Source organism: Protopterus annectens, chromosome 14.part0, assembly GCF_019279795.1.
Source record: "Protopterus annectens isolate FY-2018-M chromosome 14.part0, PAN1.0, whole genome shotgun sequence".
Lineage (NCBI taxonomy): Eukaryota > Metazoa > Chordata > Ceratodontiformes > Protopteridae > Protopterus > Protopterus annectens.
Window position 1 is genome coordinate 1,135,360,079 of NC_056748.1, and position 22,941 is coordinate 1,135,383,019.

General features: G+C 44.0%; 1 protein-coding gene across 5 annotated transcripts in view; it reads left to right on the forward strand.

Moving 5' to 3' along the window:
- Window positions 1-22,941, forward strand: part of KIF20B (kinesin family member 20B) — a 1,912,547-nt gene that overhangs the window by 1,308,139 nt on the left and 581,467 nt on the right. For all 5 annotated transcript variants that reach the window (XM_044056921.1, XM_044056924.1, XM_044056926.1 and 2 more), the window contains exon 23: window positions 837-897. In XM_044056921.1, coding sequence (XP_043912856.1) covers window positions 837-897 — 61 coding nt within the window. The remainder of the gene's footprint in view (window positions 1-836; window positions 898-22,941) is intronic.

Consider the following 22,941-nt stretch of genomic DNA (forward strand, 5'->3'; position numbering starts at 1 on the left):
TTATATTGCTTTTGCTTAAAATCTAGCATAGGTTTAATTGTGACCATATTATTTAAACCAGGTGTTCTATCTGCCGCAAGTCTTATAATCCACTTATATTCAGATATCTCCAATTTGTTATTTATATCATCAAGCCTCAGACTTTTATGTATAACTTCAAATTTAAAACTGTGCAAGATTCCCTTTTCCATCTTATGCTGTGATAATGCATTAGAAGGAATATTCCTTCTCATGTCCGACTTATGCTCAATGATGCGATCTTTCAAGCACCTTGAGCATTTTCCAACATAGAATCCCGGACATTGTGTGCAAGTGGCAAGGTATACTATCATCATGGTTTTACAAGTTGCTTGATGCTTAATCTCATCTTAGCTTGCTTATTGGATGCTCAAAAATTTTTTTCTCACAAATGTCAGAACAACAACTACATCCATGACAAGGAATTGTTCCCACATTGTATGCTACTTGGTGCAGCAGATTCACCTCAAAGTCTTTATAACATAACCTTCTCTTTAAATTATTCATATTCCTATATGCAAGTCTGGCTGTATTACCCAGTATTGCGTGTAACTAAGGTTGAGCCATCATAATCCGCCAATTTTTCCTAATTATTGCTTCGACAAACAGTCATACAATTATAAGTTGTAACATATCTTAATACAAAATGCAAGTTTTTATTTTCCTCTTTCGTATGTATATAATCACTAAAAAATGGGCTAGCATATGAGGTTCTCTTCTTTAATATGTTATCTCTTATTCTCATAATGTATTTTGTATTTTTTAACATACATTTCTATATATGGATTTGATATTAGGTTTGTTTTATGAATTTTCAGGACAAGTCAAACAACGGAAAGCTGGAAGAGACTTTGCAGCTGTTTCAAACTACATGCAAAGGTAAGGTTAACTTTTATTTCATGACACGTTGTGCAGTACATTAAAACTCTATCAACAATCTGGTGTTGTAGTGGAATCTGATGAGTCACAGGTTTGTATTTTGTCGTCTTGTGTGTTTAGTAAGGCATTACAGTTCTGCAGCAGTTTCTTAACAGTACCACAGCTTTGTTAGAAGTGAAACCCATGTGAACGGATACGAGAAATCACAGTTGTTTCAACATTATAAATCCAGAACTGTCCTTACTGTGGCTATGGCTGGCCACTTCCTTCAGCATGTAGTGGTGTGGGCATTCCCATGTAACATCTTTAGACTTCATAGTCTTCAGTTATGTATTTAGCTTCCATTGCATCAGTTAATTGTTTTCTAAGTTTAGGTCTGTATCACCCACATGTAATGCTTGGAATCCTCCTTGGGTATGTTTTTGAGAGATTCTCTCATGCTAAATTCAAGGCTTTTTTTTTATTCTAAGCTGCTATGCTTGGGGCATATGCACTCCCCATTGTTGTATGCAATAATATGTTGTACTGGGCTAGGAGTGTGTGACTAACCCTTGGCACACGGTTATATTCTGCTACTCATGCAGTCTGGATCTCGATCAGTGTTGGTAGATTAGAGACCTAGAAAACTTCTGCCATCTATTTGTGTGGCTATCAGATCACAGGCTTTTAGGATATTCCCTAAACTGTTTGACAGAAGTATGACAGTCCTATCGTAAGTGCCAGCATTTTAACTTTGCCACCCAAACATGGATAAGGATGAAATTCCATGCTTATATTAGTCCTGCAAGGTGATAACAGCTGAAACTGTCCACTGTAAGTATTAAGAGGAATCCTAGTACAGCCCAAAGCTGGAGTTCCATATGAAGACAATGTAGTCGGATGACAGGCACTGTCCTGGAGCTGAGTCAATGCCTGAGATAATCTTCCTATTCATACTTATCTAAAGCTCCCCGTCAGCTAGTAACTAGGTCAGTTTCATGCTTGTCTTCCACCTGTGTCTGATGAGGGACCCATCACAGGTGCACACTTCCTGCAGCTACTTTGAAGGGGGGATATCTCTTAATCAGCACTGCCCTTACTTTGGTTAAATGACTAATACCCACTTCCATCCACCCTGCCCCAGGTGAGACCTGTAAGAGGTGCATCCCAGCATTCACATTGGAGGAGTTTATTGCAAGGTATCAACATAGCTGTTCCCCAGTCAAATAACTGGAAGGCTGTATTAACCACCCATCTGCATGGGGGAAAGCCTCTTCAACTCCCCTGAACTGTGCCTGTTGTTTGTAGTTGGAAACAAGATATCTTGGAATGAAGAAGTCCTAGCAGGACCTCCCACACCAGGACTTGCAGGTCAGGACCTGAATGTTAGACATTTTGATATAGGATCCATTTACTTAGAGACTTTTGCCTCATGCCCACAAATGTTCCATTTCAGAAATCTATCCTTGTGCTGCTTTTGGCAGGTGTGCCCAAGCGTCACACCCTACTTTCAGCATTTGCCTGTCACATGCTCACAACCCCATATGTATCGGTTAAATGCAGGTCTGCACATTCTAAGACAACGTCTAGTAGAGGTTTTCATTCTGTGCTCCATAGAAAAGGGGTTTGGAGGAGCCAAAGGTCTTAACTCAGTGATAGATAAGTGACTTGATGCTTCCTGTCCCTTACAGCTACCTCCTCAAATGACACCCCCTTAGAGAATCCTTCAGGATCTTGAATTTCTCTATGGACTGGTCTTTTTAGTGTTTCCCTTGTTCTCAGAAACTTCACAATGACTACCTTTGAAAGAGGTGGAGGAAGAGGCATGGGTTCATTCTTCTTGTATGCAAAGAGGCTCTTGTAGTTTGATAGTATCTGGATTCTGTGTCTTTGGTGCTGTTGGGGGTAGATGCACTCTGTTAGCCCATTGGTGACTAGAGAGTTAAATTGTTTAGGCATTCAAGGGTTTTATATGATCTGTACAGTATGGCATAGATCCAAGAGACCACATCACCCTGATATGGAGTCTGAAGCCTTTAACAGAATAAGAAAGATGTTGATGTTCTTCGTGTTTCACTGTTGCAGTCATCACATTTGGGTTATCTGCCTGCAGGTAGCCCTCAGCCGGCCTGAATACCAGAGTCTTCGGATTTCTGCTTTGGATGCTGTCGCTTCTTCCATGATGTCAGTTCGTCGGGTATAAAACATGCAGCTGACGCCATTACATCATACTTTCTTGCCGTGCGGTGCCCGAAGCAGAAGCAGTTCGCAAGTGCCGGTCAGCCAACTTCTGAAATTTTTGTTTTTGAGTTTCAGACCCGAAGTCTTCAAAAAAGATAAGTACCCCATTGGGGATCCTTTTTTCTTGCTCTAACTGATGTCAGAAAAAATTAACAATTGTCTTGCCTGTGGAAAGCAAATACCTCATAGAGATTTTCATTAATAGTGCATCACCTGTTTAGGCCCAGACCACAACGTCCCTCGCTGTCGGTTTTGTGCCTTGTTAGATGCCCAAACTATTCGTCGTTGGGTTATTTTTGTAGCTAAATACTTTTGTTCTCGATCTCCGTACTCTGAAATGGCTTCGTTAAGCCATCTGACTACCGATCTTCCAAAAAAAAAATGCAAGGATAAAGACAGACAGAGACAGACTACATTGGTCAAAAACTGGCATAGACGCTTCTGTTCAGCTAGTCGCCAGTCCGCCGATACTCAGTGAGGCACTTTTGCAGCCCCTGATACCCATTACTACAGATTTGCAGGCCTCTACTGAGACCCATTCAGAGTCCGGTATGCCGCGAGATGCTTCTTCGACTGTGGAACCTGCAGATGTCTCTACCTTGGATGTGTCTGGAGCTGCTGCGCAGGCACCGGCTTCTGAGGGTGTATTCATGCCTACAGACTTTCATATTAAACCGATGGTATCGTTTCCAACTAGGAGTACTGAATTCCTCAGGCCTAAAACTTGCACTACACCTGGAAAACCGATGACCAAACCACTGACTCAGGCCCATATGCCTCAAAAACAAATGCTCAGAATGGCTGAATACCTTATTACCTTAATTAGAGGAAGCCAGCCTTCCCCTTCTAAGAGACCTAGAACCGATTTTCTTTCTGATTCTTCTGATCAGGAATCTGATATCTCTGCTCCTTCTGATTACCAGGATTTGCCCTTATCTACTTATGAGGATTCTGATGCAGAGGAATTCCATTCCTTCTGCTTCCCCTCCAGAAGATTTTCTTTTAGTGAAACCTTGCATACCTTTAGGGAGCATTTCCGCTGGGAAAGCCAGGACTATTCTGAGTCCAAAAAGAGACTTAGGGAATTCTTACTCCTGCCTCAACACAGGCCTCTAGCTATCCCTCCTGTTCTGGCTATTGTAGATGATGTTTTCTTGGAATCTAGCCTTACCCCAGACACTTTACCTCCAGCTCCCAGAAAACCTGACAGGTATTATAGAGTACCTGAGTCTCACAAGTTCCTCTTCAAAAATCCTACTGCGGATCCAGAGACCATTTCCCAAGGGGCAAAAGACGTTAAGGCTACTGCTGCCAAAAATCCTACCCCTTCTGATAGAGATTCTAGAGCCTTAGATGGGGTAAGAAGGTGTACACTTCTGCTACTTTGGCCATTAGAGCTTTAAATTGCCAGTTTAATATGTTAAAGTATCAGCAGCATATTATGGCATTACTTAAACAGAAAATGATGATTCCTGACTGTGCTGAACTCAGACTTGCAAGATTTAATGCATTCTGCAGAACAAGTTGGTAAACATACTTTGCAATGTGGTTTTGATGCTTTAGAAGCATCTTGCAGGGCTGCTGTCACTGGGTCTGTACTTAGAAGGCATGCTTGGCTTAAGGAACAAAACTTGCCAGATCATGTTCAAGCTAAATTACTGGATGCACCCTTAAACCAAGACCGCCTTTTTGGCAACAAAGCAGAGGAAGTCCTCAAAAGGATGGAGGAAAAAGCTAAATCTATGCAAACTGTTAAAGATTTTCTACAAGTACAGCCTCCCAGATTCAGTAGGCATTGGCCTTCAAAGAACTGGTCCTTTCCAGTCCCTTCCAGGCCTTCTCCGTCCAAACCCAAGAACAGCAGACTACCAAGACTTCAGTCTCAGGCTATGCACAGATCAAAGCAGGGAGTTAAGCCACCCCCCTATAGAAAAATGGCACAAGGACTTAACCTTAACCCTTCCAAGCCCTGCTCAACTTCTTGCTCCCTTGGGAGGAAAGCTCACCCTGCATGCAAAGAACTGAGAACTCATTACCCCAAGACAAATGGGTTTTGAACATAGTTTCCTGAGGATACAGATTCTACTTCCACACACTACCAACCCCAAATGGTTGGCCAGACCCCCCCCCCCCAAATCAGTGGGCGGAGGCCCAACAGCAGGTTCTCTCTCCTCAGTTTCAGGGCTATTCAACCTGTCCCAGCAGAACTAAGGGAACAAGGTTTTTATTCGACTTTTTCTGGTACCCAGAAAAGAAAACTTCTGGCATCCTATCCTGGACCTCTCTATTTTCAACACCTTTCTGGTGGTTCCAAAATTCAAAATACTAACTCTTCAACAGCTTCTTCCTATGCTAGCCAAAGATGCCTGGCTGGCAACCCTAGACTTAAACGAAGCTTACCTGCACATCCCAATAAGAGAATCCTGCAGACATTACCTACGTTTCAGGGCGGGCTCCATGCACTTTCAGTTCTCTGCACTTCCCTTTGGCTTATCTACCGCACCCAGGGTGTTCACAAAGTGTCTAGCTCCAGCCATTGCATTTTGCAGGCAGAGAAATATTCAAATTTACCCATACCTGGATGATTGTCTGATTCAGGCAGAAAGCCAGGACTTGCTATTACAACACCTGGCATTTGTAAAGAAAATTCTAACCTCACTGGGGTACACTATCAAGGAAAATAAATCTCACCTAGTACCCTGCCAACCGATTGTATTCCTGGGAGCAAGCTTGAACACAACTTCCCAGATGGCTTTCCTCACTCCGGAGAAACAAGTTTATTTCACAACCTACTTCAAACTATTGGCCGCAAAAACCCAGCTATCTGCAAGGAAAATACTGCAAGCTCTGTGGTTCATGGCCCCTTGCATTCTGCTAATTCCATATGCAAGACAGCATATGAGGAAACTCCAATGGTATCTAAAAAGTATATGGTGTCAACATTCTCAGGACCTGGAAATAATGATTCCTATCATTCCTTGTCTAAGGACAGAGTTCCTTTGGTGGGCAGAGGCCTGCTACCACAACAAGGGACACCCTTTCACTCTACCCCCTGCCGCCCAAACCCTAACAGACGCATCAGACTATGCATGGGGGGCTCACATGGCAGGGCAGTGCATTCAGGGCAAATGGAACCCGAGACAGATGCACCTGCATATCAATCAAAAAGAAATGTTAGCTGTACAGAATGCTCTGACAGCCTTCAAAGAGCTTAATCTTCCAGGACAACTATTTGTAAAGACAGACAACACCACAGTTATGTGGTACATAAGCAGGGGGAACCCATTCCTACCCACTCTGCAGACTAGCCATGGCTCTGTGGAGCACAGCCTTGAGCTACCAAGTGTACCTACAGGCACAGTTCCTGCCAGGCAATCTAAATTCACTGGCAGACGACAAGCGGAAATCTCATGGACCAACACGAATGGAAACTAGAACCCAAAATATTCAACCTCTTGAGGAACAAATGGGTACTCCAGAGGTATACCTGTTTGCCTCCCCTCAGAACTACCAATTGAACAAATTCTGCACCAGAACTCCCCACAGTCAAGCTTGGAAAGTGGATGCCCTGTCCTTTACCTGGGAAAGCCTCTCTGTTTATGGCTTTCCCCCTCTGCCTCTCCTCTCGAAGGTTCTACTAAAGATCAAACAGGACAAGCCAAGAACAATACTGATTGCACCAGACTGGCCACGCCAGCACTGGTACCCCCTCTTGCGCATTCTGACACTGCTGCACCTATGGCACCTGCCTCAGACCCCTTCCTTGCTGTCCCAGCAGGCAGGCCAGATTCTGCACCCTCAGCTTCAAACCCTGAACCTTGCAGCCTGGCTAATTCCATGAGCTCTCCTCTAGCATCCCTCAGTAAACAGGTGCGGGATATCATTCTGGAGGCAAGGAGGCCTAGTACCAGAAAATCCTATGCTGAAAAGTGGAAAAGATACTGTTCCTGGAACCAGACTCAGGGGATGGGCACAACGATGCCCAGCTTACCTCATATTCTAGAGTACTTAACAGAAATGCTCCACAAGGGCCTATCCTTCTTGTCAATTAAGATTCATGCCTCTGCCATTTCAGCACATTATAATACTGAGCCACCCCTCTTCTCTCACCCTTTGCTAAAACAATTCCTTAGAGGGGCCAAAAATTTAAGATCCTCCAGGAGAGCTCCCACTCCAGCCTGGGACCTTTACATTGTATTGGAAAAGTGCAGTCTTTCCCCCCTTTGAGTCAGCTGCAACAGCAGAGTTGAAATTCCTTTCTTAGAAAACAGCCTTACTTCTAGCCATCACTTCAGCAAGAAGAGTGTCTGAATTACAGGCCCTCATGGCAGTGGAACCCTTCATTATCTTCCATGCGGACAGGGTTTCCCTCAGGACTAATCCTTCCTTTATACCCAAGGTGGTGTCTAGTGTGGCCCTAAACCAATCCATTCATTTGCCTGCTTTTTTCCCTAAGCCACAAAACAAAGGGGAATGGATACTGCATTCTCTGGGTGTGCACAGACAACTTAGATTCTGTTTGGACAGGACTAAGCCTCTCAGGAAGTCTGACCAGCTGCTAGTTGGCTTTGCTGCAGGGGCAGAGGGGAAGGCCATTTCAAAGCAAACCATTTCCAAATGGATAGCCCATTGCATTCATTTCTGCTACAAGCACCATGGAAAACCTACCCTACAGAGGATAAGATCACATTCCACCAGGGCTGCATCTACCTCTGTTTCATTTCTCAGAGGAGTCCCTACCAGGGACATCCTGGAAGCTGCTACCTGGAGCTCTGTACACACCTTCACCAAGCATTACCACCTGCCTATCTTTTCTAAATACAGAGCTGTATTTGCCACAGCTGTCTTGCAGGGCTTAATAGCTGGCCCTAATCCTCTTTAACTACCTCCTCCCTTCCTTAGCTTTGGGAATCAACCCAAATGTGATGACTGCAACAGTGAAACACGAAGAACATAGTACAGTTGTGTACACTTACCATAAATGTAGATGTTCGAGTGTATTCACTGTTGCAGTCCTGCTACCTCCCTCCAGCCCCTGACTTCTCTTGGCTCTACCTTTCCTTCTATTTTTGGTTTTTTTTTTTTTTTTTGTGCAGGTATAAGTGTGTGTGTGTGTGTGTGTGTGTGTGTGTGTGTGTGTCTGTGTGTGTTTGGTATATATATATATATATATATATATATATATATATATATATATATATATATATATATATATATATATATATATATATATATATATATATATATATATATATATATATATATCTATATATATATATAGATATGGGGGTGTACCATACCATGTAAATGCTTCCTATTGTGGGGGCACCTGACATCTGTGGCAAGAAAAACTGATGTAATGACGTCAGCTGCATGTTTTATACCCCTGACGACCTGATGTCATGGAAGAAGCGACAGCATCCGACACAAATCCGAAGATTCTGGTATTCAGGCCGGCTGAGGGCTACCTGCAGGCAGATAGCCCAAATGTGATGACTGCAACAGTAAATACACTCAAACATCTACATTTATGGTAAGTGTACACAACTGTACTTTCTCTATGCCCCAGTGTGGTATAGAGATTATTCCTATACCATACCGGGGTTTAAATTCCTATAGATTTTGGTTTCTTTGCCAGACTCCAGTCCTTCCTTGTAGATTGGAAACTAGAAAAGCTTTAAGCCTACATGATTCTACACGATTTTAACACTGTTTTTGTAGTGTGCTATAATGTGATTTACTGTATATATTGCATTCTTTATTTAATTTTATACAAGGTACTCATCTTTAAAATGTGGCAACATAAAAACAAGAATTAACTGATTAAATATAAATGAGTTTTAACATGCTAAAAAACTGTTTACACTATATATGTAGTTCAGCAGAGAAGAAGGAAAACAACACATGAGCAAATAAAAAAGAAGTTACGGTCTTACCATAACATTCCATCTGTGTTGTCCATTTCCATTAACCTGTGGGTATTGGTTCCGATCCTCTGAACCGCTCAGCCACAGTTTTACAGCTTGAGCTCCTCCCCATTCCCCCAGTGTATAGCAAATTGAGTGTACCAGAAAAGGCATAGCACATAAACATATTTACACTAGTAAAATACATAATAACAGAGCTCGGATGGGGGGGTGGGGGTGGGAGGGTTAATGGAAATGAAGATGGACAACACAGATGGAATGTTCTGGTAAGAGCGTAACTTATTTTCCTGATGTTGTCTTCTTCATTTTATTAACTTGTGAGGCAGAGTCTCCCACTACTAAGATCCAAGGTGGCCCTTATGGAAGAATATTCCAAAGAACACCAGAGCCAAAAGCTCTTATACTCCTGGAGGGGATGTCCAATTTGTAATGGGTAATAAACGTGGGGATTAGAACAAGTACTTGTAGTACAAATGTCCTCAATTGAAACTCTAGGCCAAAAAGCCTGAGAAGGAGCCATGGACCTTGTGGAGTGGGCCTTAATTTGTCCTGGCAAGGGAATGTTTTTTGAAGAGTAAAATGTAATACAGTCTTTCAACCATCTTGCTAGTGAGAGTTTGGTAATAGATTTACCTTATTTTGCCACTGAAAAAGATATAAACAACTGATCACACTCCCTAAAGGGCTTGGTTCTGTGTAAATAAAAATGAATCTGTCTGTGAACATCAAGCAAATGGAGAGTATATTCACTTTTGTTTTGATAATTGGGAAAAAAAGACTGGAAGATTGATGGTCTGATTAATGTTCCCTTCCTTAGCCACCTTTGGTATAAATGAAAGATTAGTACACCGGGTAAATCTATCCTTGTGAAAAATCAAATATGGAAATTTTGAAGAAAGGGCTTGAAGTTCAGACACACTTCTTGCAGATGTAATAGCTACTAGAAAGAGTTTTCCAGGAAAGGAATTTCAAAACCACAGTGGCTGCAGGCTCAAATGGCAGGTTCATAGGTTGGTACTAGGCTATCAGCCCTAGGGCCTATACAAGCCTAGCCATAACAATTCCCTGGCTATTTCTTCCCACATTATTTACTTTCCTGACCCCTGTCTAGCAGGGCGACTGACGTGATCCCTGGGGTGAATTTCCTTTCTCCCATCCAATCGTCAAGGTTCCTCTTGAAGAGGTCCAAAGAGGCACTGTGCTTGACATGTATGGGCAATCTATTCCAGAGTCTGGGGAGTCTCTGGGTCAGGAACCTATCCCTCCAGCATGTTTTGTTTATTGTGATGACAAGGTTTAGATCCCTGGAGCGTGTAGCTCTGAGGGATTGGGATTTCTTTAAGTGTAGCATGTCCAACAGCTCTGGGTTTGACATGGCTTTGTATGTTAAGCAGAGATCGCCTCTGAGTAGGCGATATCGACAGAGTATAGCTGGAGTTTTTAAGGCGGTCAGCGAGAGCATCTGCTTTAGGCCTGTGATTCTTTTAGTGAGGTATTTCTGAGGCCTTTCCAGTTGTTGCAGATGTCTTGAGAGGTACATACCAAATGGGGCGTTGTATTCTATAATGGGTCTAATGAGGGATGAGTACAGTGGGACAATGACCTCCTTTTTTCTGGATGAAAAGCCCTTCGTGATGAGGTGTGCCACATAGAAGGATTTCCTGACTGTTGTGACGATGTGGTTATCGAAGGTGAGACCACTGTCCACCTGTGTCCCTAAGTCTCTTATCACACTTTCTGTGTTTAGTGTACTGCCACCTATATGGTAATTCATGGATACATGTTTTTTCCCAAAGGGGATAACAGCTTGAGCCCATGGCTCTGGCACCAAGCATCTGTTTCTGTAAGCCCTTTTGTAGAGTATCCACATCATTTGGGGATTCAATAATGGCTCCCAGTTTGCAGTCATCTGCAAACTTTGTTAGCCAGAGTCCCTTAGTGTTGACCTGTACTTCAGAGAAGTAGATGCCAAACAAGAGCGGCCCCAGGACTGAACCCTGAGGTACTCCACTTGTCACTTGTCTGGAGCTGGATTTGGAATCGGCTACTTTTACAGTGTGGGTTCTATCAGTAAGCCATTTAGCAACCCATTGGGTGACATAGGGATTAATGCCCAACTTAGTAAGTTTATCTATGATTCCAGAGTGGGGATGGTGTCAAAGGCCTTGGCAAGGTCTAGATAGGCTGTGTGGACCACCTTACCCTTGTCCATGGCTCTGGAGACTGATTCAAAGAAGTCAATCAGGTTCAGGAGACAAGATCAGCCCTTCACAAACCCAAACTGGGTGGGGTCCAGTGTTTGAAGGTTGCCAATGTCTTTGTTTATAATTTCCATGATAATACGCTCCATGGCCTTGCAGATAAGGCTTGTCAGACTGATGGGACGGTAGTTTCCGGGATCCAAGGTGGATCCCCCCCTTGTGGATTGGGATAACTGTAGCTCTGCGCCACTCAGTGGGCATGAAACCTGAGGTGAGGCTATGATTAAACATGACACTTAGGTGAGGTGCCAGTTCATATTGTAGTTCATGTAGTACACAGCCCGGGATGTCATCTGGTCCCATGGATGCTGTATTCTTGGCTTTAGAGAGTGCGTTTTGTACCTGTGTGGCCGTTATTACTGGAATTTGGCAATCTTCCAGTGTTGAGATGGGCCATTTAGGGGGTGAGAGGGGGATGAAGTTGGCACTGAATCGATCTGCCAGGATATTGGCAATATCCTTCGGATCAGTATATTTAATGCCATTGTGTTTTAGCTCAGAGCAGATCTGAGCATTGCCATTTAGATTCTTGACATAGTTATAGAGTGCTTTGTGGTTGTCTTTGGAATCTTTGGCAATTTTATTTTCGTAACTAGCTTTGGAGGATTTTATGAGGCATCTCAGTTTCTTACTGGGGCTAGTAAGGGAGTTTTTTGCATCCTGGGATTTTCCTCTTTTCTGCAAAAGTTTCTTCCTTTTGTTGTAAAGTTTGTTTATGACTGGGGACCACCAGATTGGCTTCCTTTTTTTGGATGAGAGCATTTTGGTTCTATTTGGGGTGGCACGATTCATGCATGAATGGATGTGCTCGTACAGTGCCTTAGTTGTAGGATTCAGCAGTTGAACTTTCAGTTCCCGTCTGCATGGGTGTCATGAAGTTTGTCACTTCTGACTTGAGTAGCATGAAGTTGGCTTTGGAGAAGTTTTTTTATGGGGGTTTCTATACGGGGGGGGGGGGGGGATGTGGATGTTAAGGGTGATTAGCTTATGGTCAGACCTGACTAACGAGGGGTGACCATAGGTATGGAGCATTGATTTCCCATGTTGGTAATGACCAGGTCTAGGATATTGGAGCCCTGGTGGGACTATGGATTAGTTGATCCAGGGCGTTGGAATTTATGAATTCCAAGAACCGTTGCAAAGGTGTTGGGACATGAGTAGTTTTCCCAGTTAATGGCAGGGTAGTTAAAATCACCCAGTATTAGGGTGTTTGGTTCTATCTTAATATTTTCCAGTATGTTTAGAAAGGTGTAGTGAGAATCTTGGGGTATGGTGGGGATCTGTAGCAAGCTACAGTTTGGATTGCAGTCTTACCTAGTGTTAGTTGCACTTGGAGAATTTCAGACACATTGTGTTGGCCAACTAGCCTGGTGGTGTGAATATCCTTGGTGAATATTGACACTCCTCCACCTTTAGTGTTTCGGTCCTGGTTTGGTGGCCGAAAAGTGTGGTAAGAGTTGTAGCCTGGTATTGCAGGGGTGCTCTCTGGAGCCTTGAACCAGGTCTCAGTTACTGCACAGATATCGATGTTCTCCATTTTTAGGAGTGCCTCGAGATAGTGCATTTTGAGGTTTAGACTTCTAGCATTGAGTAGCATTACCTTCAGATTTTGCATGCTTGTACCTGTTACGGTGGTGGTTTTGTCCTTTGAAGTTTGCATAAAAAAGGCACTATAGGGGTGGCAAGAGCCTTAGCCAGTAACCCGAATCCCAGGGGCGACAGGTGCAGACCATCTCTGGCAAAGCATCGTGGTCTGTCAATCATGTCATCCCAGGCAGACAGATACTGGATCCCCTTTGAATGACACCATAAGCTTAGCCAATTGTTGAAGTCAATCATTTTATCCTTATATTGTGGTATCATTCTGGGCGAAGGCAGGATGCTACTCAGGGCTAGGGTCATACCTGCCTGGGCCACATGATCCGAGAGCTCTTCCATGTCTCTTTTCATGTAGTCCAGGGAGGTTCATCTCAAGTCATTCACTCCAACATGGACAATGACAGAGTCATATTTGTACTTGTTGTGGAGTGACTTAAGTGCATGCATTATGTGGCGGATCCTGGCACCCGACAGGCAGCTGACTGTAATTTTCTCCTTTTTCAACCTGGTGAGAGGGACATCAGTGTGCCGGACTATAGAGTCACCTATGACTAAAGTGTTAGGTACATTGTCTTGCCTTAGGGGCTGTTGCTGGGTGGCACACTGGTGTTGTGAACTATGTGACACATTGGTTGTGATTGGTGTTTGTTTGCGTTTCAGCTTCAGAGGTCTTTGTTGCTTGGGCAGGTTACAGTTAAGGGCCTCTGCATATGTGGATTTAGTGTTGCTATATGTGGGTGTTGGTGGTGTGGGTTTAGAAGGGCTATTTGTTGCTTGAGGTGTAGTGTGGGTGTTAACCTTCTCCTCTTGACTGTTTAGCACAATCTTGGGTGGAGAGAGCTTTGCTTCCATTTTGGCTATTTAAGTGCATCTCACAGGTTGTAGTGTTGGGTGGTAGGAGGAGAGGGTTGTCTGTGTACATGAGGCAATTGCTGCATTGCCCCAGTATGCCCAGATTCACCAGGTGGACAGGAGAAATCACCAGAAGCTGACCCTTGGACATGCCTGGTTTGGGGCTTTTTTTTTTTTCTTTGTAAAGTATAGGAGCTGTTTCCTTAGCAAGGTACTTTGCAATTATAGGCTGTTTAGTGCCTACTATTAATTTCTCCTTGTTAACAAGGAGAGTTCAGTGTTTGTATGAGTTTAAGGCTTCCTAGTGCTTTCCAGCAGGTATTAGAGAAAGTGCTAGTCACAGGGATGCTTAAAGGTAAGATTGAAAAGAATGCACTCTGCAGTGTGCACTGGAGAAGTTAGATGTGAAAGTAGGTAACTTGAGTTTTACCTGTTTAAAAAGTTAAGGTTTAGTGGAGAGTTACTATTTTTAAAACAGCAAGATGGATTGAAAGGGGTGGTCACTTTTGTATTTTGGTACTATGGAATACTGTAGGATGGCCAATAAATTTAAATAATTGAAGGGGTGGGATTTAAAAAATTATGATTTTGTGATTACTCACATAAGCCAGTGAAAGTAGAGAGAAATTAGATATATGGTCAGATTAACATAAGAGGCGGGCAACTAGAAAGACAGTGGTATTTAACAAGACAACTTAAATGGGTGGAAGGGCGGGAAAAAATTCTGCCTGACTCAGAGCAGAGAGAGCTGTGGTCTCTTTTGAAGTTTTAATATGCTGTTAAAACAGAATTCAAGCAAAACACAAGGTAAAGAAAACAAACTACAGTATTCAAAATATAGAAAGGCAATACAGTAATACAAAAAATAAAAGCAAACTAACCTTTCCTTCACAGCAAAGTGTAGCAGAGTCTGGATGAGCCTTTCTGGCTTGCAAAATCATCATTAAATCTCAAATCTCAAATCCAAAGGGCAGAATGCTTTACAAAGCTTAGAAGAAGCAAGGGATAAGGATCAAAGCCAATGTGAAAATTGGATATGTCTGCTAACTGGACTTTGACAGTGGAATAACTAGCCCCATCATTGAAAAGAGAAGCAAAAAAGTCAAGAATTATGGCAACTGGTGTTGTAAAAGGATCTATTTGTTTTTCTTCAGCCCAAATAGAAAATCTTTCCCATTTGTTTTTCTAAATCTTACGTGTCAAAGACCCATTTGAGTAGACCAGCATTTCTCAAATGGGGGAAGAAAGCCTGGGATTTCTTGCCATCATCTGAAGTGGAGAAACCATACAGTTATCTTCAGGCCCTGTATGTCCATATGGAGATGCCCTGATGGGTGAGAGAGAGAGAGAGAGAGCAGATCTGAGACCAGATCCACCCTGTTCGAAGGGCAAACCCGATGAGACCAAAGGAAGATCAACCAGGTTTGTTGAAGCCAAAAGGAAGCAATGAGGATTACTTTGCTCTGCAACCTGAAAGCTTTCTGTAAGAACTTGGCAGTTAGTGGTTAGAAGGAAAGGCATAGAGAAGACCAGAGGGCCAAACATGGACAAGAGTGTCCCTGGGTGACCATCCCCGAGGAGAGCGATCAAGGCAAAGTACCTGCTGCATTTGTTGTTGAAAGGGGATGCAAACAGATTGCAGCAGGGGAGAACCCATTTGTGAAAGATCATGTCTGCCATTGACTAATTCAGCGACCATTCATGCGGCATCAGTAATACTCGACTGAGCATGTCTGCTAATATGTTGGACTCCTGAAATGTGCATTGCTGCCAGAAAGTGGTTGGTAGAGGTCCCCCACTGCCAAATCCTCATCACCTCTGGACATAGCGGGTAGAGCCTGGTTCCTTCATGTTTGTTGATGTAACATACTACTGACATGTCCTTTTTAATTACAATAGTCTCCAGCGGTAGAAAGCTGTCAAGTTCAATGCTAGAAGAACCGCTATCATATCCAGTATATTGATATGCAACTTGGTCTCCTGGAACGTCCACAACCTTGGACTGTTCAACTCGGATAATGCCCCCCCACACACACACACCCTAGGTGGGAGGCGTCCATGGTCAACATGGTGTTTGAAGGTGAAAGGATAAACGGACGTCCTTGTGTAATGTCTGCCGTGTGAAGCCACCAAAGCAGAGATTCCTTGCACACTTGTTACAGTTTTATGGGAAGACTGACAGGATTCCTGAGGTGCGACCATTAAACTGCAAACGTCCATTGCAATATCCTCATGTGGAAATGAGCCATGGGCAGGAGAATTAACGTGGTACCATTGAACCCAATGCCCTTTGAACTAAACTGGCTGGAGGCCAAGGTATGTTTAGAATTTCTCTGATATGGCTTCATAGATTCGTTACCCTGTCCATCATCAGATAAGCACAGGATGTCCTTGTCATCAGATGAGCCCCAATGAACCGAACCAGATCCAGCTGTGATTTCTGCTTGTTGATAGTTTTCCCTAGAGTTTGGGCCAGCTGTAGTAAGTAGTCTCTGGCTTGAATGAATTAATGTTTGGTTGGAGAGGTTAGATGCCAGTCATCCAGATAGAGAAAAATCTGGTAGCCCTGCAATCTGAGATGCACTCCCACCACTGGCAAGCATTTGGTGAACACACTGGGGGCTGTGGTGAGACCAAAAGGGAGTGACCTGAACTGGTAATGACTGTCTCCCAGCCTGAAACGTAGGAATTGCTTGGAGCATCTGTCCATTTTTATATAGTAGTAGTACGCATCCTTCAGGTCTACAAAGCATATCCATTCGTTCGCCCCCGAGAGAGGCAGGATGGACTGAATTTTGACCATCCTGAACTTCGTGTGATTTGATTTGTTCAGAGAGGTCAGATCCTGAATAAGTCTCAAGTCCCCTGTCTTTGAGGACTAAAAAGAATCTGGAGTAAAAGCCCAATCTGACTTGATCGGGGGGGGGGGGGTCCTCTTGGGTGACTCTTTTGCAAAAGCTTTTCTTTTTCATGGGCCACGTCCTCCCTCTGATTGGATGGAAAATGTAATGTTTTTTCTTGAGAATTTCCAGAAAGGGAATGAAGTATCCTCTGGATATGATCCTTGGCACCCATTTGTCGCTTGTGATGGCCTCCCAGGCTTCAGGATGCAAGGAGAATCGACCCCCAGACTGCTTCCAGAGGAGGACAGTCGGGCAACTGTTCAGGATCGTTGTAAGGGCTTGTCCTGAGAGATTTCTTGTGACCCCTGATTTTGTGGAATCTTTCGACCATGTGGGCGGCATCTTCTATTTTGCTTATTCTTCCCCTTCCCCCCGGGGGAGGGGATTCTCCACGTGTGTCCTGAAAAGGACCCTGTGACTTTCGAAACCACATTGTCTTACTCCCACACTGGATCCTGTAGAAGGTCCTTTGTGGGTTAGAGAAACGTATTTCAACAGCAAACAAGGTCTTTCTGTCCTCTCTCCGGGAGAGAGGCTAACAAACAGTTGGGCCAAACAAGGTGGAGCCATCAAAGGGGGCGTTAATAAAGGCTTGTTTGAAAGGTTGCACAAAACTGCACAGCCTCACCCAGGCATGACGCCTCATGGCAATGCCCGAACCGGCAGCCCTTAAAGTACCCTGTGCAGCATGGGAAATCAACTTCATGGATGCATTGGCTAGTGACTGTAGGGTGGCGATTCTGGAGGAAAAGGTTTTCTGATCCTCGGTATACATGCACCCTGGGGTTGAGCTCGAAAATTCCAAGTCCCTTTGTGGCCTCATAAAGTGAGACAAGTAGTTTAATGCCCTCAAGGTGAATGTGGAAGAGATGTAAACTCTTTTACCAAGTCTGTCCAGTGCCCAGGATTCTCTATTCGGGGATGGAAAGAGGAGCTCTCCTGGGCAAGCTCCTTCTTGGTGGCTGCTGCAGCAACCATGGCATCTACAGGGATACCTAAGGTCCAAAACAACTTATCTGTGGGGCCGCTGAGAATCTTGTCCGCTCGTTTTGTGATTGGCTCTACTGTGTCTGGTTCCTTCCAAGCCCTGGAAGACACCAGCTGGATCAGCGGGTCAGCTGGGGGGGCACTCCGGTAATAGATGGTCCGGACCCGAAAACTTCCCACAGCACCTTTTCCTCCGGGGCAGGGTTATGGGCTGACCAACCACCCCCCTGGCACAGGATTCCTAAAATGTCTCCAAAGAAGATGGGTGGTGAGTTTGGGGACCCTTCTCCTTCCTCGAAATCTGTGTTCATGGTAACTGATTCCGTAGGGGAATCAATGTGCTTCCTTTTACATAGCCTCTTCCGAGGGACTTCCTCTGTGGGACGCTCTGCGGAGGTATCAGATGATTTCTGGGGTTCCATTGTGGGTAAAGAGTGAAAGCTTTGGAGGACCAGCTGTCCATGCTGCAAACAGAGGCCTCAGGCACCAGACCAGTATGAGTGCGGGGAGGTACCATGGCAGAGAGAGCAGAGGATCTCCCTGGATGGGAGGAACCCTGTCCACCATTTTGAAAGCTGAAGGGCTCCAAACCACCAAGTGCTGTCCCATCGAGGCCAAAGCCACCAGAGCCAACACCTCATGGAGAGCTTGAGCCTTCTGCTCCAAAGGGGAGTCAGAGCTGAGCTATCAAAGGATGAAACTCCAATGGGAAAAAAAGACTTATAAAGCTTTGAAGTCGATGTCATCCCCCAGAAACCAACCTCGACGCTACAACTCTGAGACGCACACTGCACCAAAGCCATCAGAGCTGAGCAAGTCAGGAAACCGTCGGAGGCGAAGAGATCTCTGTCTTATTCGATACCTCGGCACTAGAGACCAATGGAACCTGAAGACTCCGAAACCAAAGGATGGATTGGAGAAGGAGCCAAAGGGCAGAACGGTGAGCATCTCAAGGGACTAGATGTGGACGGAGCAGAAACAAGCCACATCTGAATCTGAGCCTCGAGGAATTGCCTCATCATTCTGCCGACATCCTTTTAGAACAGGCTTCGGGAATACCTGGAAGATGCTGATGACAGGGATCTCAAGGATCTTTTCGGAGATCGGGACAGAGGTCTAGGAAGCTGCACTGTTGGAGCCGAGCTTTGAGCCCTCACATTAGGAGCTGGTGGCAAGTAACTTGGCCCCGGGACAACGGAGGGTGACCAAGTGGAGGAAAAAAGGTTGGAACTGAGCTTGGTGCCGACCAAGTCAGGTCAGACAACTTCGGAGCCTTTTTAGGTGACTCCGAGGACCTAACATGGGAGAGTGCTTCCTGCTCACCCAGGTGTCATTAGGCCTCTTAGGAGGGGGTTTACCCCTGAAGTTGACTGTACCTCCGAGATGGTGGAAAGAGGCAGCAAACCTTTAAGGGCCAGCTTACTCCTCCTGTCCGCCAGAGCCCAGGGGTGGAAGGCCTAACAAATCACACAAGGGACCTCAAAATGAGAAAGCCCCAAGCAATAAACAACACTCCCTGTGGGTGTCAGACAAAGGGAATCTTCCTCCCACAGGAAGCGCATTTTTTGAAACTTTGAGGTTTCTCTGACATCAGTAAAGAAAAAGATAAGGAGAAAGAAAAGTTTTTTTTTTTTTTTTTTTTCTTATGGAAAAGGGAGGACTAGCCACAGAAACCCAACTAAATGAGAAAGATTGAAGTTGAGTTTAATCTAGAGAAATCGCAACCACAAACACTTGTATGTCTTAGAGAAGAGGGAGAATGTCAGAGAAAAAGCACGGACAAGAACCCAACAAACTAACTTTCACTGGAGGAAGCTCAAGAGCCAGGGAAACTTGGTGCTGAAGCAATGCACGGCAAATGAGGTATGTTGTGGGGGCGGGGCATTGTGGGTATAGGGAGGAGCTCGTCAGGAAGCTCAAGCTGGAAAAAAAAGGGCCGATTTGTTCTGAGGATCAGAACCAATACCCACAGGTTAATGAAATGAAGGGGACAACATCAGATTATTTATGACATAACCTGACTAATTGCAAAAGAAACCAGATCCTGAGAACATATCTTTCCAGTTTTGTGGAATTGTATAAGACATAACAGGATTCATAAATAAATAAATTATTCTTCCTAAATGTACGAATATGGACTGTTTGTCTTTAGTATTTAATGTTGTAGAGCACATCATTTGGTATACAGATAGATGTTCTTCCATATCACTGTTGGTGTTCTTTACCTAATGGGTCTCCTCCAAGAATAGTCCAATGGTCTGGCCAGTATACCAAAGCCTTTGGCACTTAAAGGTGTCGTATGTCAAACACATGCTCCCCATGCAAGGTGTAGGGCATAAAGGTGACATACAGAGACATGATTTCTCAGAATTTTGCCACCAGTCTGAAAGCCATTGCTGAACGTCTGTCTGAACACCCTTCTGCTGTGCTGGTTACCAAGCTTATTTTCAGATAAGTGCCCTGTTTTTTTTCTCTTCTCTTTTTTGTGGTTATTATGTTCATGTCATCCAGAAAGGGAAAATGTCACTGAGATTCACCATAAAGACCATCACGACAGTCTCCCTTCTGTTTGGGTGCTTTTCATGATCTATCTTAGTGGTCTGACAGGTATTTGTGCTTAAGACCCTTTGTAGTCATCTCTCCTCCTTGTCAATAAACCTTGAGAACTCTTATATTAAGTTGTTGGTCAAAGTGCTATGGCAGAATCCTCATGTCCTGAGGGGCCAGTTGTCTGTCAAGGAGATGTTCAAAAAGGTTAGGTCCAATCCAGCTGCTGTCCAACCTCCCCCAGATGTCTCTCACGGCTGGTGAAAGCCTGGAGGACCGTCCAGTGGTTGCTTCAGATTCCCCTATAGCCTTAGCTGATTATATCCAAAGGACCAAGGGGGATTCCTCAGATCATAGTTAGAGATGGGATTCCTACCACCATTATTAGGTCATGCTAGGGGTCTGACTCTCCTAGGGTGTTTCAAGCAGACGTCCTGAAGAAAAATAAAGCATTTCCCTTGTTGTTAAGGATCCCCATTGTGAATGGCAAGATTTCACTCCAGGTTCATTTAATAATTTCATGTTCTTGAAGCCTCCTTAACGGTCTCTGTTCTTGCTCCTCCCTTGTTTTCTACTGCACTCAAGAGGTCTAGGGAATTAGATTCCTTCAGAGGAGAACCTGGACTAGGGGAAGAATCTTTGGATTATTCCTCCAAAATCCCTTCCCACTTAGACTACGGTTCATAGGGGGAGGATTCCATAAGCTTAATTTCCCCCCAAAGAAGCTCTCCTTTGGGAATACCATTGCCTGTATGATGGATTATTTTAAGTGGAATTGTTCTAAAGCCTTTGAGATTCAAAAAAGATGATATGAGCTCCTAAAGATGGAGTCTCCTAAGCCATCTGCTGTTCCTCCTGTTCTCGCTGCCCTTCTGGATACTTTCTCAGCAGTGTCTATAACACCTGACTGGCAGCCACCTGCAGCTAAGATGCCAGATATTTTCTATGAAGCGCCTGAGGAGTGCAAATTTTTTTATAAATGCCCTTTTGCTGACCCTTCTCTGCTGTCAGTCTCCTCTGACGAGCCATCCAAGTTATAGCACTGTATCAAACAGCTGCCTTCTGTTAAGGATAGTAGGGCTATGAAAACGCTGGGCAAGAAAGTTTATACTTTTTCCACTTTATCCTTTAGGGCCATCATTTATTTATTTTTAATTTGTTTACCGAGAGTGTCCATCTGAGCCAGAAAAGGCCCATTCTTGACAGAGGCCTGGGGAGAAAAGCTCCAAGTTGCATAGTAAACAGTATTATCATAGAATGTATAAAAAGTATAATAGGTTACATAGTAAACAGGGATACAGTTGAACTGAAATGAACAAAGTAAGTAACAGCAATTCAAATGGAGTTAAAATGAACAAGAGCAAATAACAGCACAAATAATGTGGTGGAGATGGTTAGTCACAGGTATTACACATTATAATACATGGTCATCATCGCAGAAGGTAAAACAATATGTATTTTTACTTAGGGAGTAGGGTTGTAGCCTCACCAGATTAAACAAGTAGTATAAAAATTATAGAGTTATTATCAGATTATAAGTTCCAAGGGAAAGGAGCAGGGAATATGGGCAATAGAGAGGAGTAATATAAGAAGAACAGTGCAAAAAGAAAACCAAATGCTGAGGAGTTAGTCTGAGTCAGGGAATATAAACATTAGAGAGGAGTAATATAGGAAGAACAGTGTACAACAAAATACTGAGGGGTCAAACTCGTATGACCAGATATGTCTTGGCTGCCATTTCTCAGGTTTCTAAGGTGGTTTCTGACCTTCCTGACGGCTTTGGCCTTTTCCCTGCTGGGCTCTACTTCTTCGTTGCATGCCTCTCCATGAAATGCAGCCATGATGCAGCTGATGCCTCTTCCAAGGCTGCTGCCTTTGATTCTGTAATGAGGCATTGCTGGTTTTCATCTTCAGGCTTTGCCTGATGACATTAGAAAGCTCTTTGTGGATCTGATGCTGCTGTTGCTGAACTTTTCAAGTCTTTCCAGGATAAGGACAAAGTCTTGCAGGAACTGAAACATATTTTTGTTTCTCCTATTACCAAATTTCAGAGGAATTATCGCTCTAAGTCTGCATTTGTTCTTAAGCAATCTCTCCCACCTCCTAAGGGCAAGAAGATTTCTAGGTATGTGCCTCCTATTAAGTCTATTCAGACTCCTGCCACCCAAAAACTGCTTTCCAGGACAAGCTGGGTTCTATTTGACAGTTTGCTTCCTCCTTCCCTTAGCCAGGATCCCTTGTCTGTCCCTGTCTATTCCAAACTGGCTACTGATCACTTCAGGCTCTTGGGTTCTGTCCATTATTTATCAGGAGCATGGTTTGGAAGACCCTTCCTCCCTTTTCAGGAATTCATTAGCCTCCTTTGGAACAGCTCTCTCATTTCCCAGGGGTTCTTCACTCTCTCTTGTCTCAGGGCACCATTCAAGTTGTGCCTCCTGCTCAAGTCGAGAAGGGATTTTAGACCTCAACGTTTACTTGAAAAATTAACTCGGGCTCCTTTTGATACTGCTTATTTTGGTCACTTGAAAAGAGGGCACATAGAGACCAATTCTGGATCTTTCCATGCTGAATACCTTCCTCAAGATTCCTTCCTTTTGGGTGTTATCTCGCAGAATCCTTCCTTTTGGGTGTTATCTCGCAGACATTACTTCCTCTTCTACCCCCAGCCTTTCTGGTATCTCTGGTTCTCAAGGATGCGTAACTTCACATCCCTGTCTATACCCTTTTCAGGAAATGTCAATGTTTCTC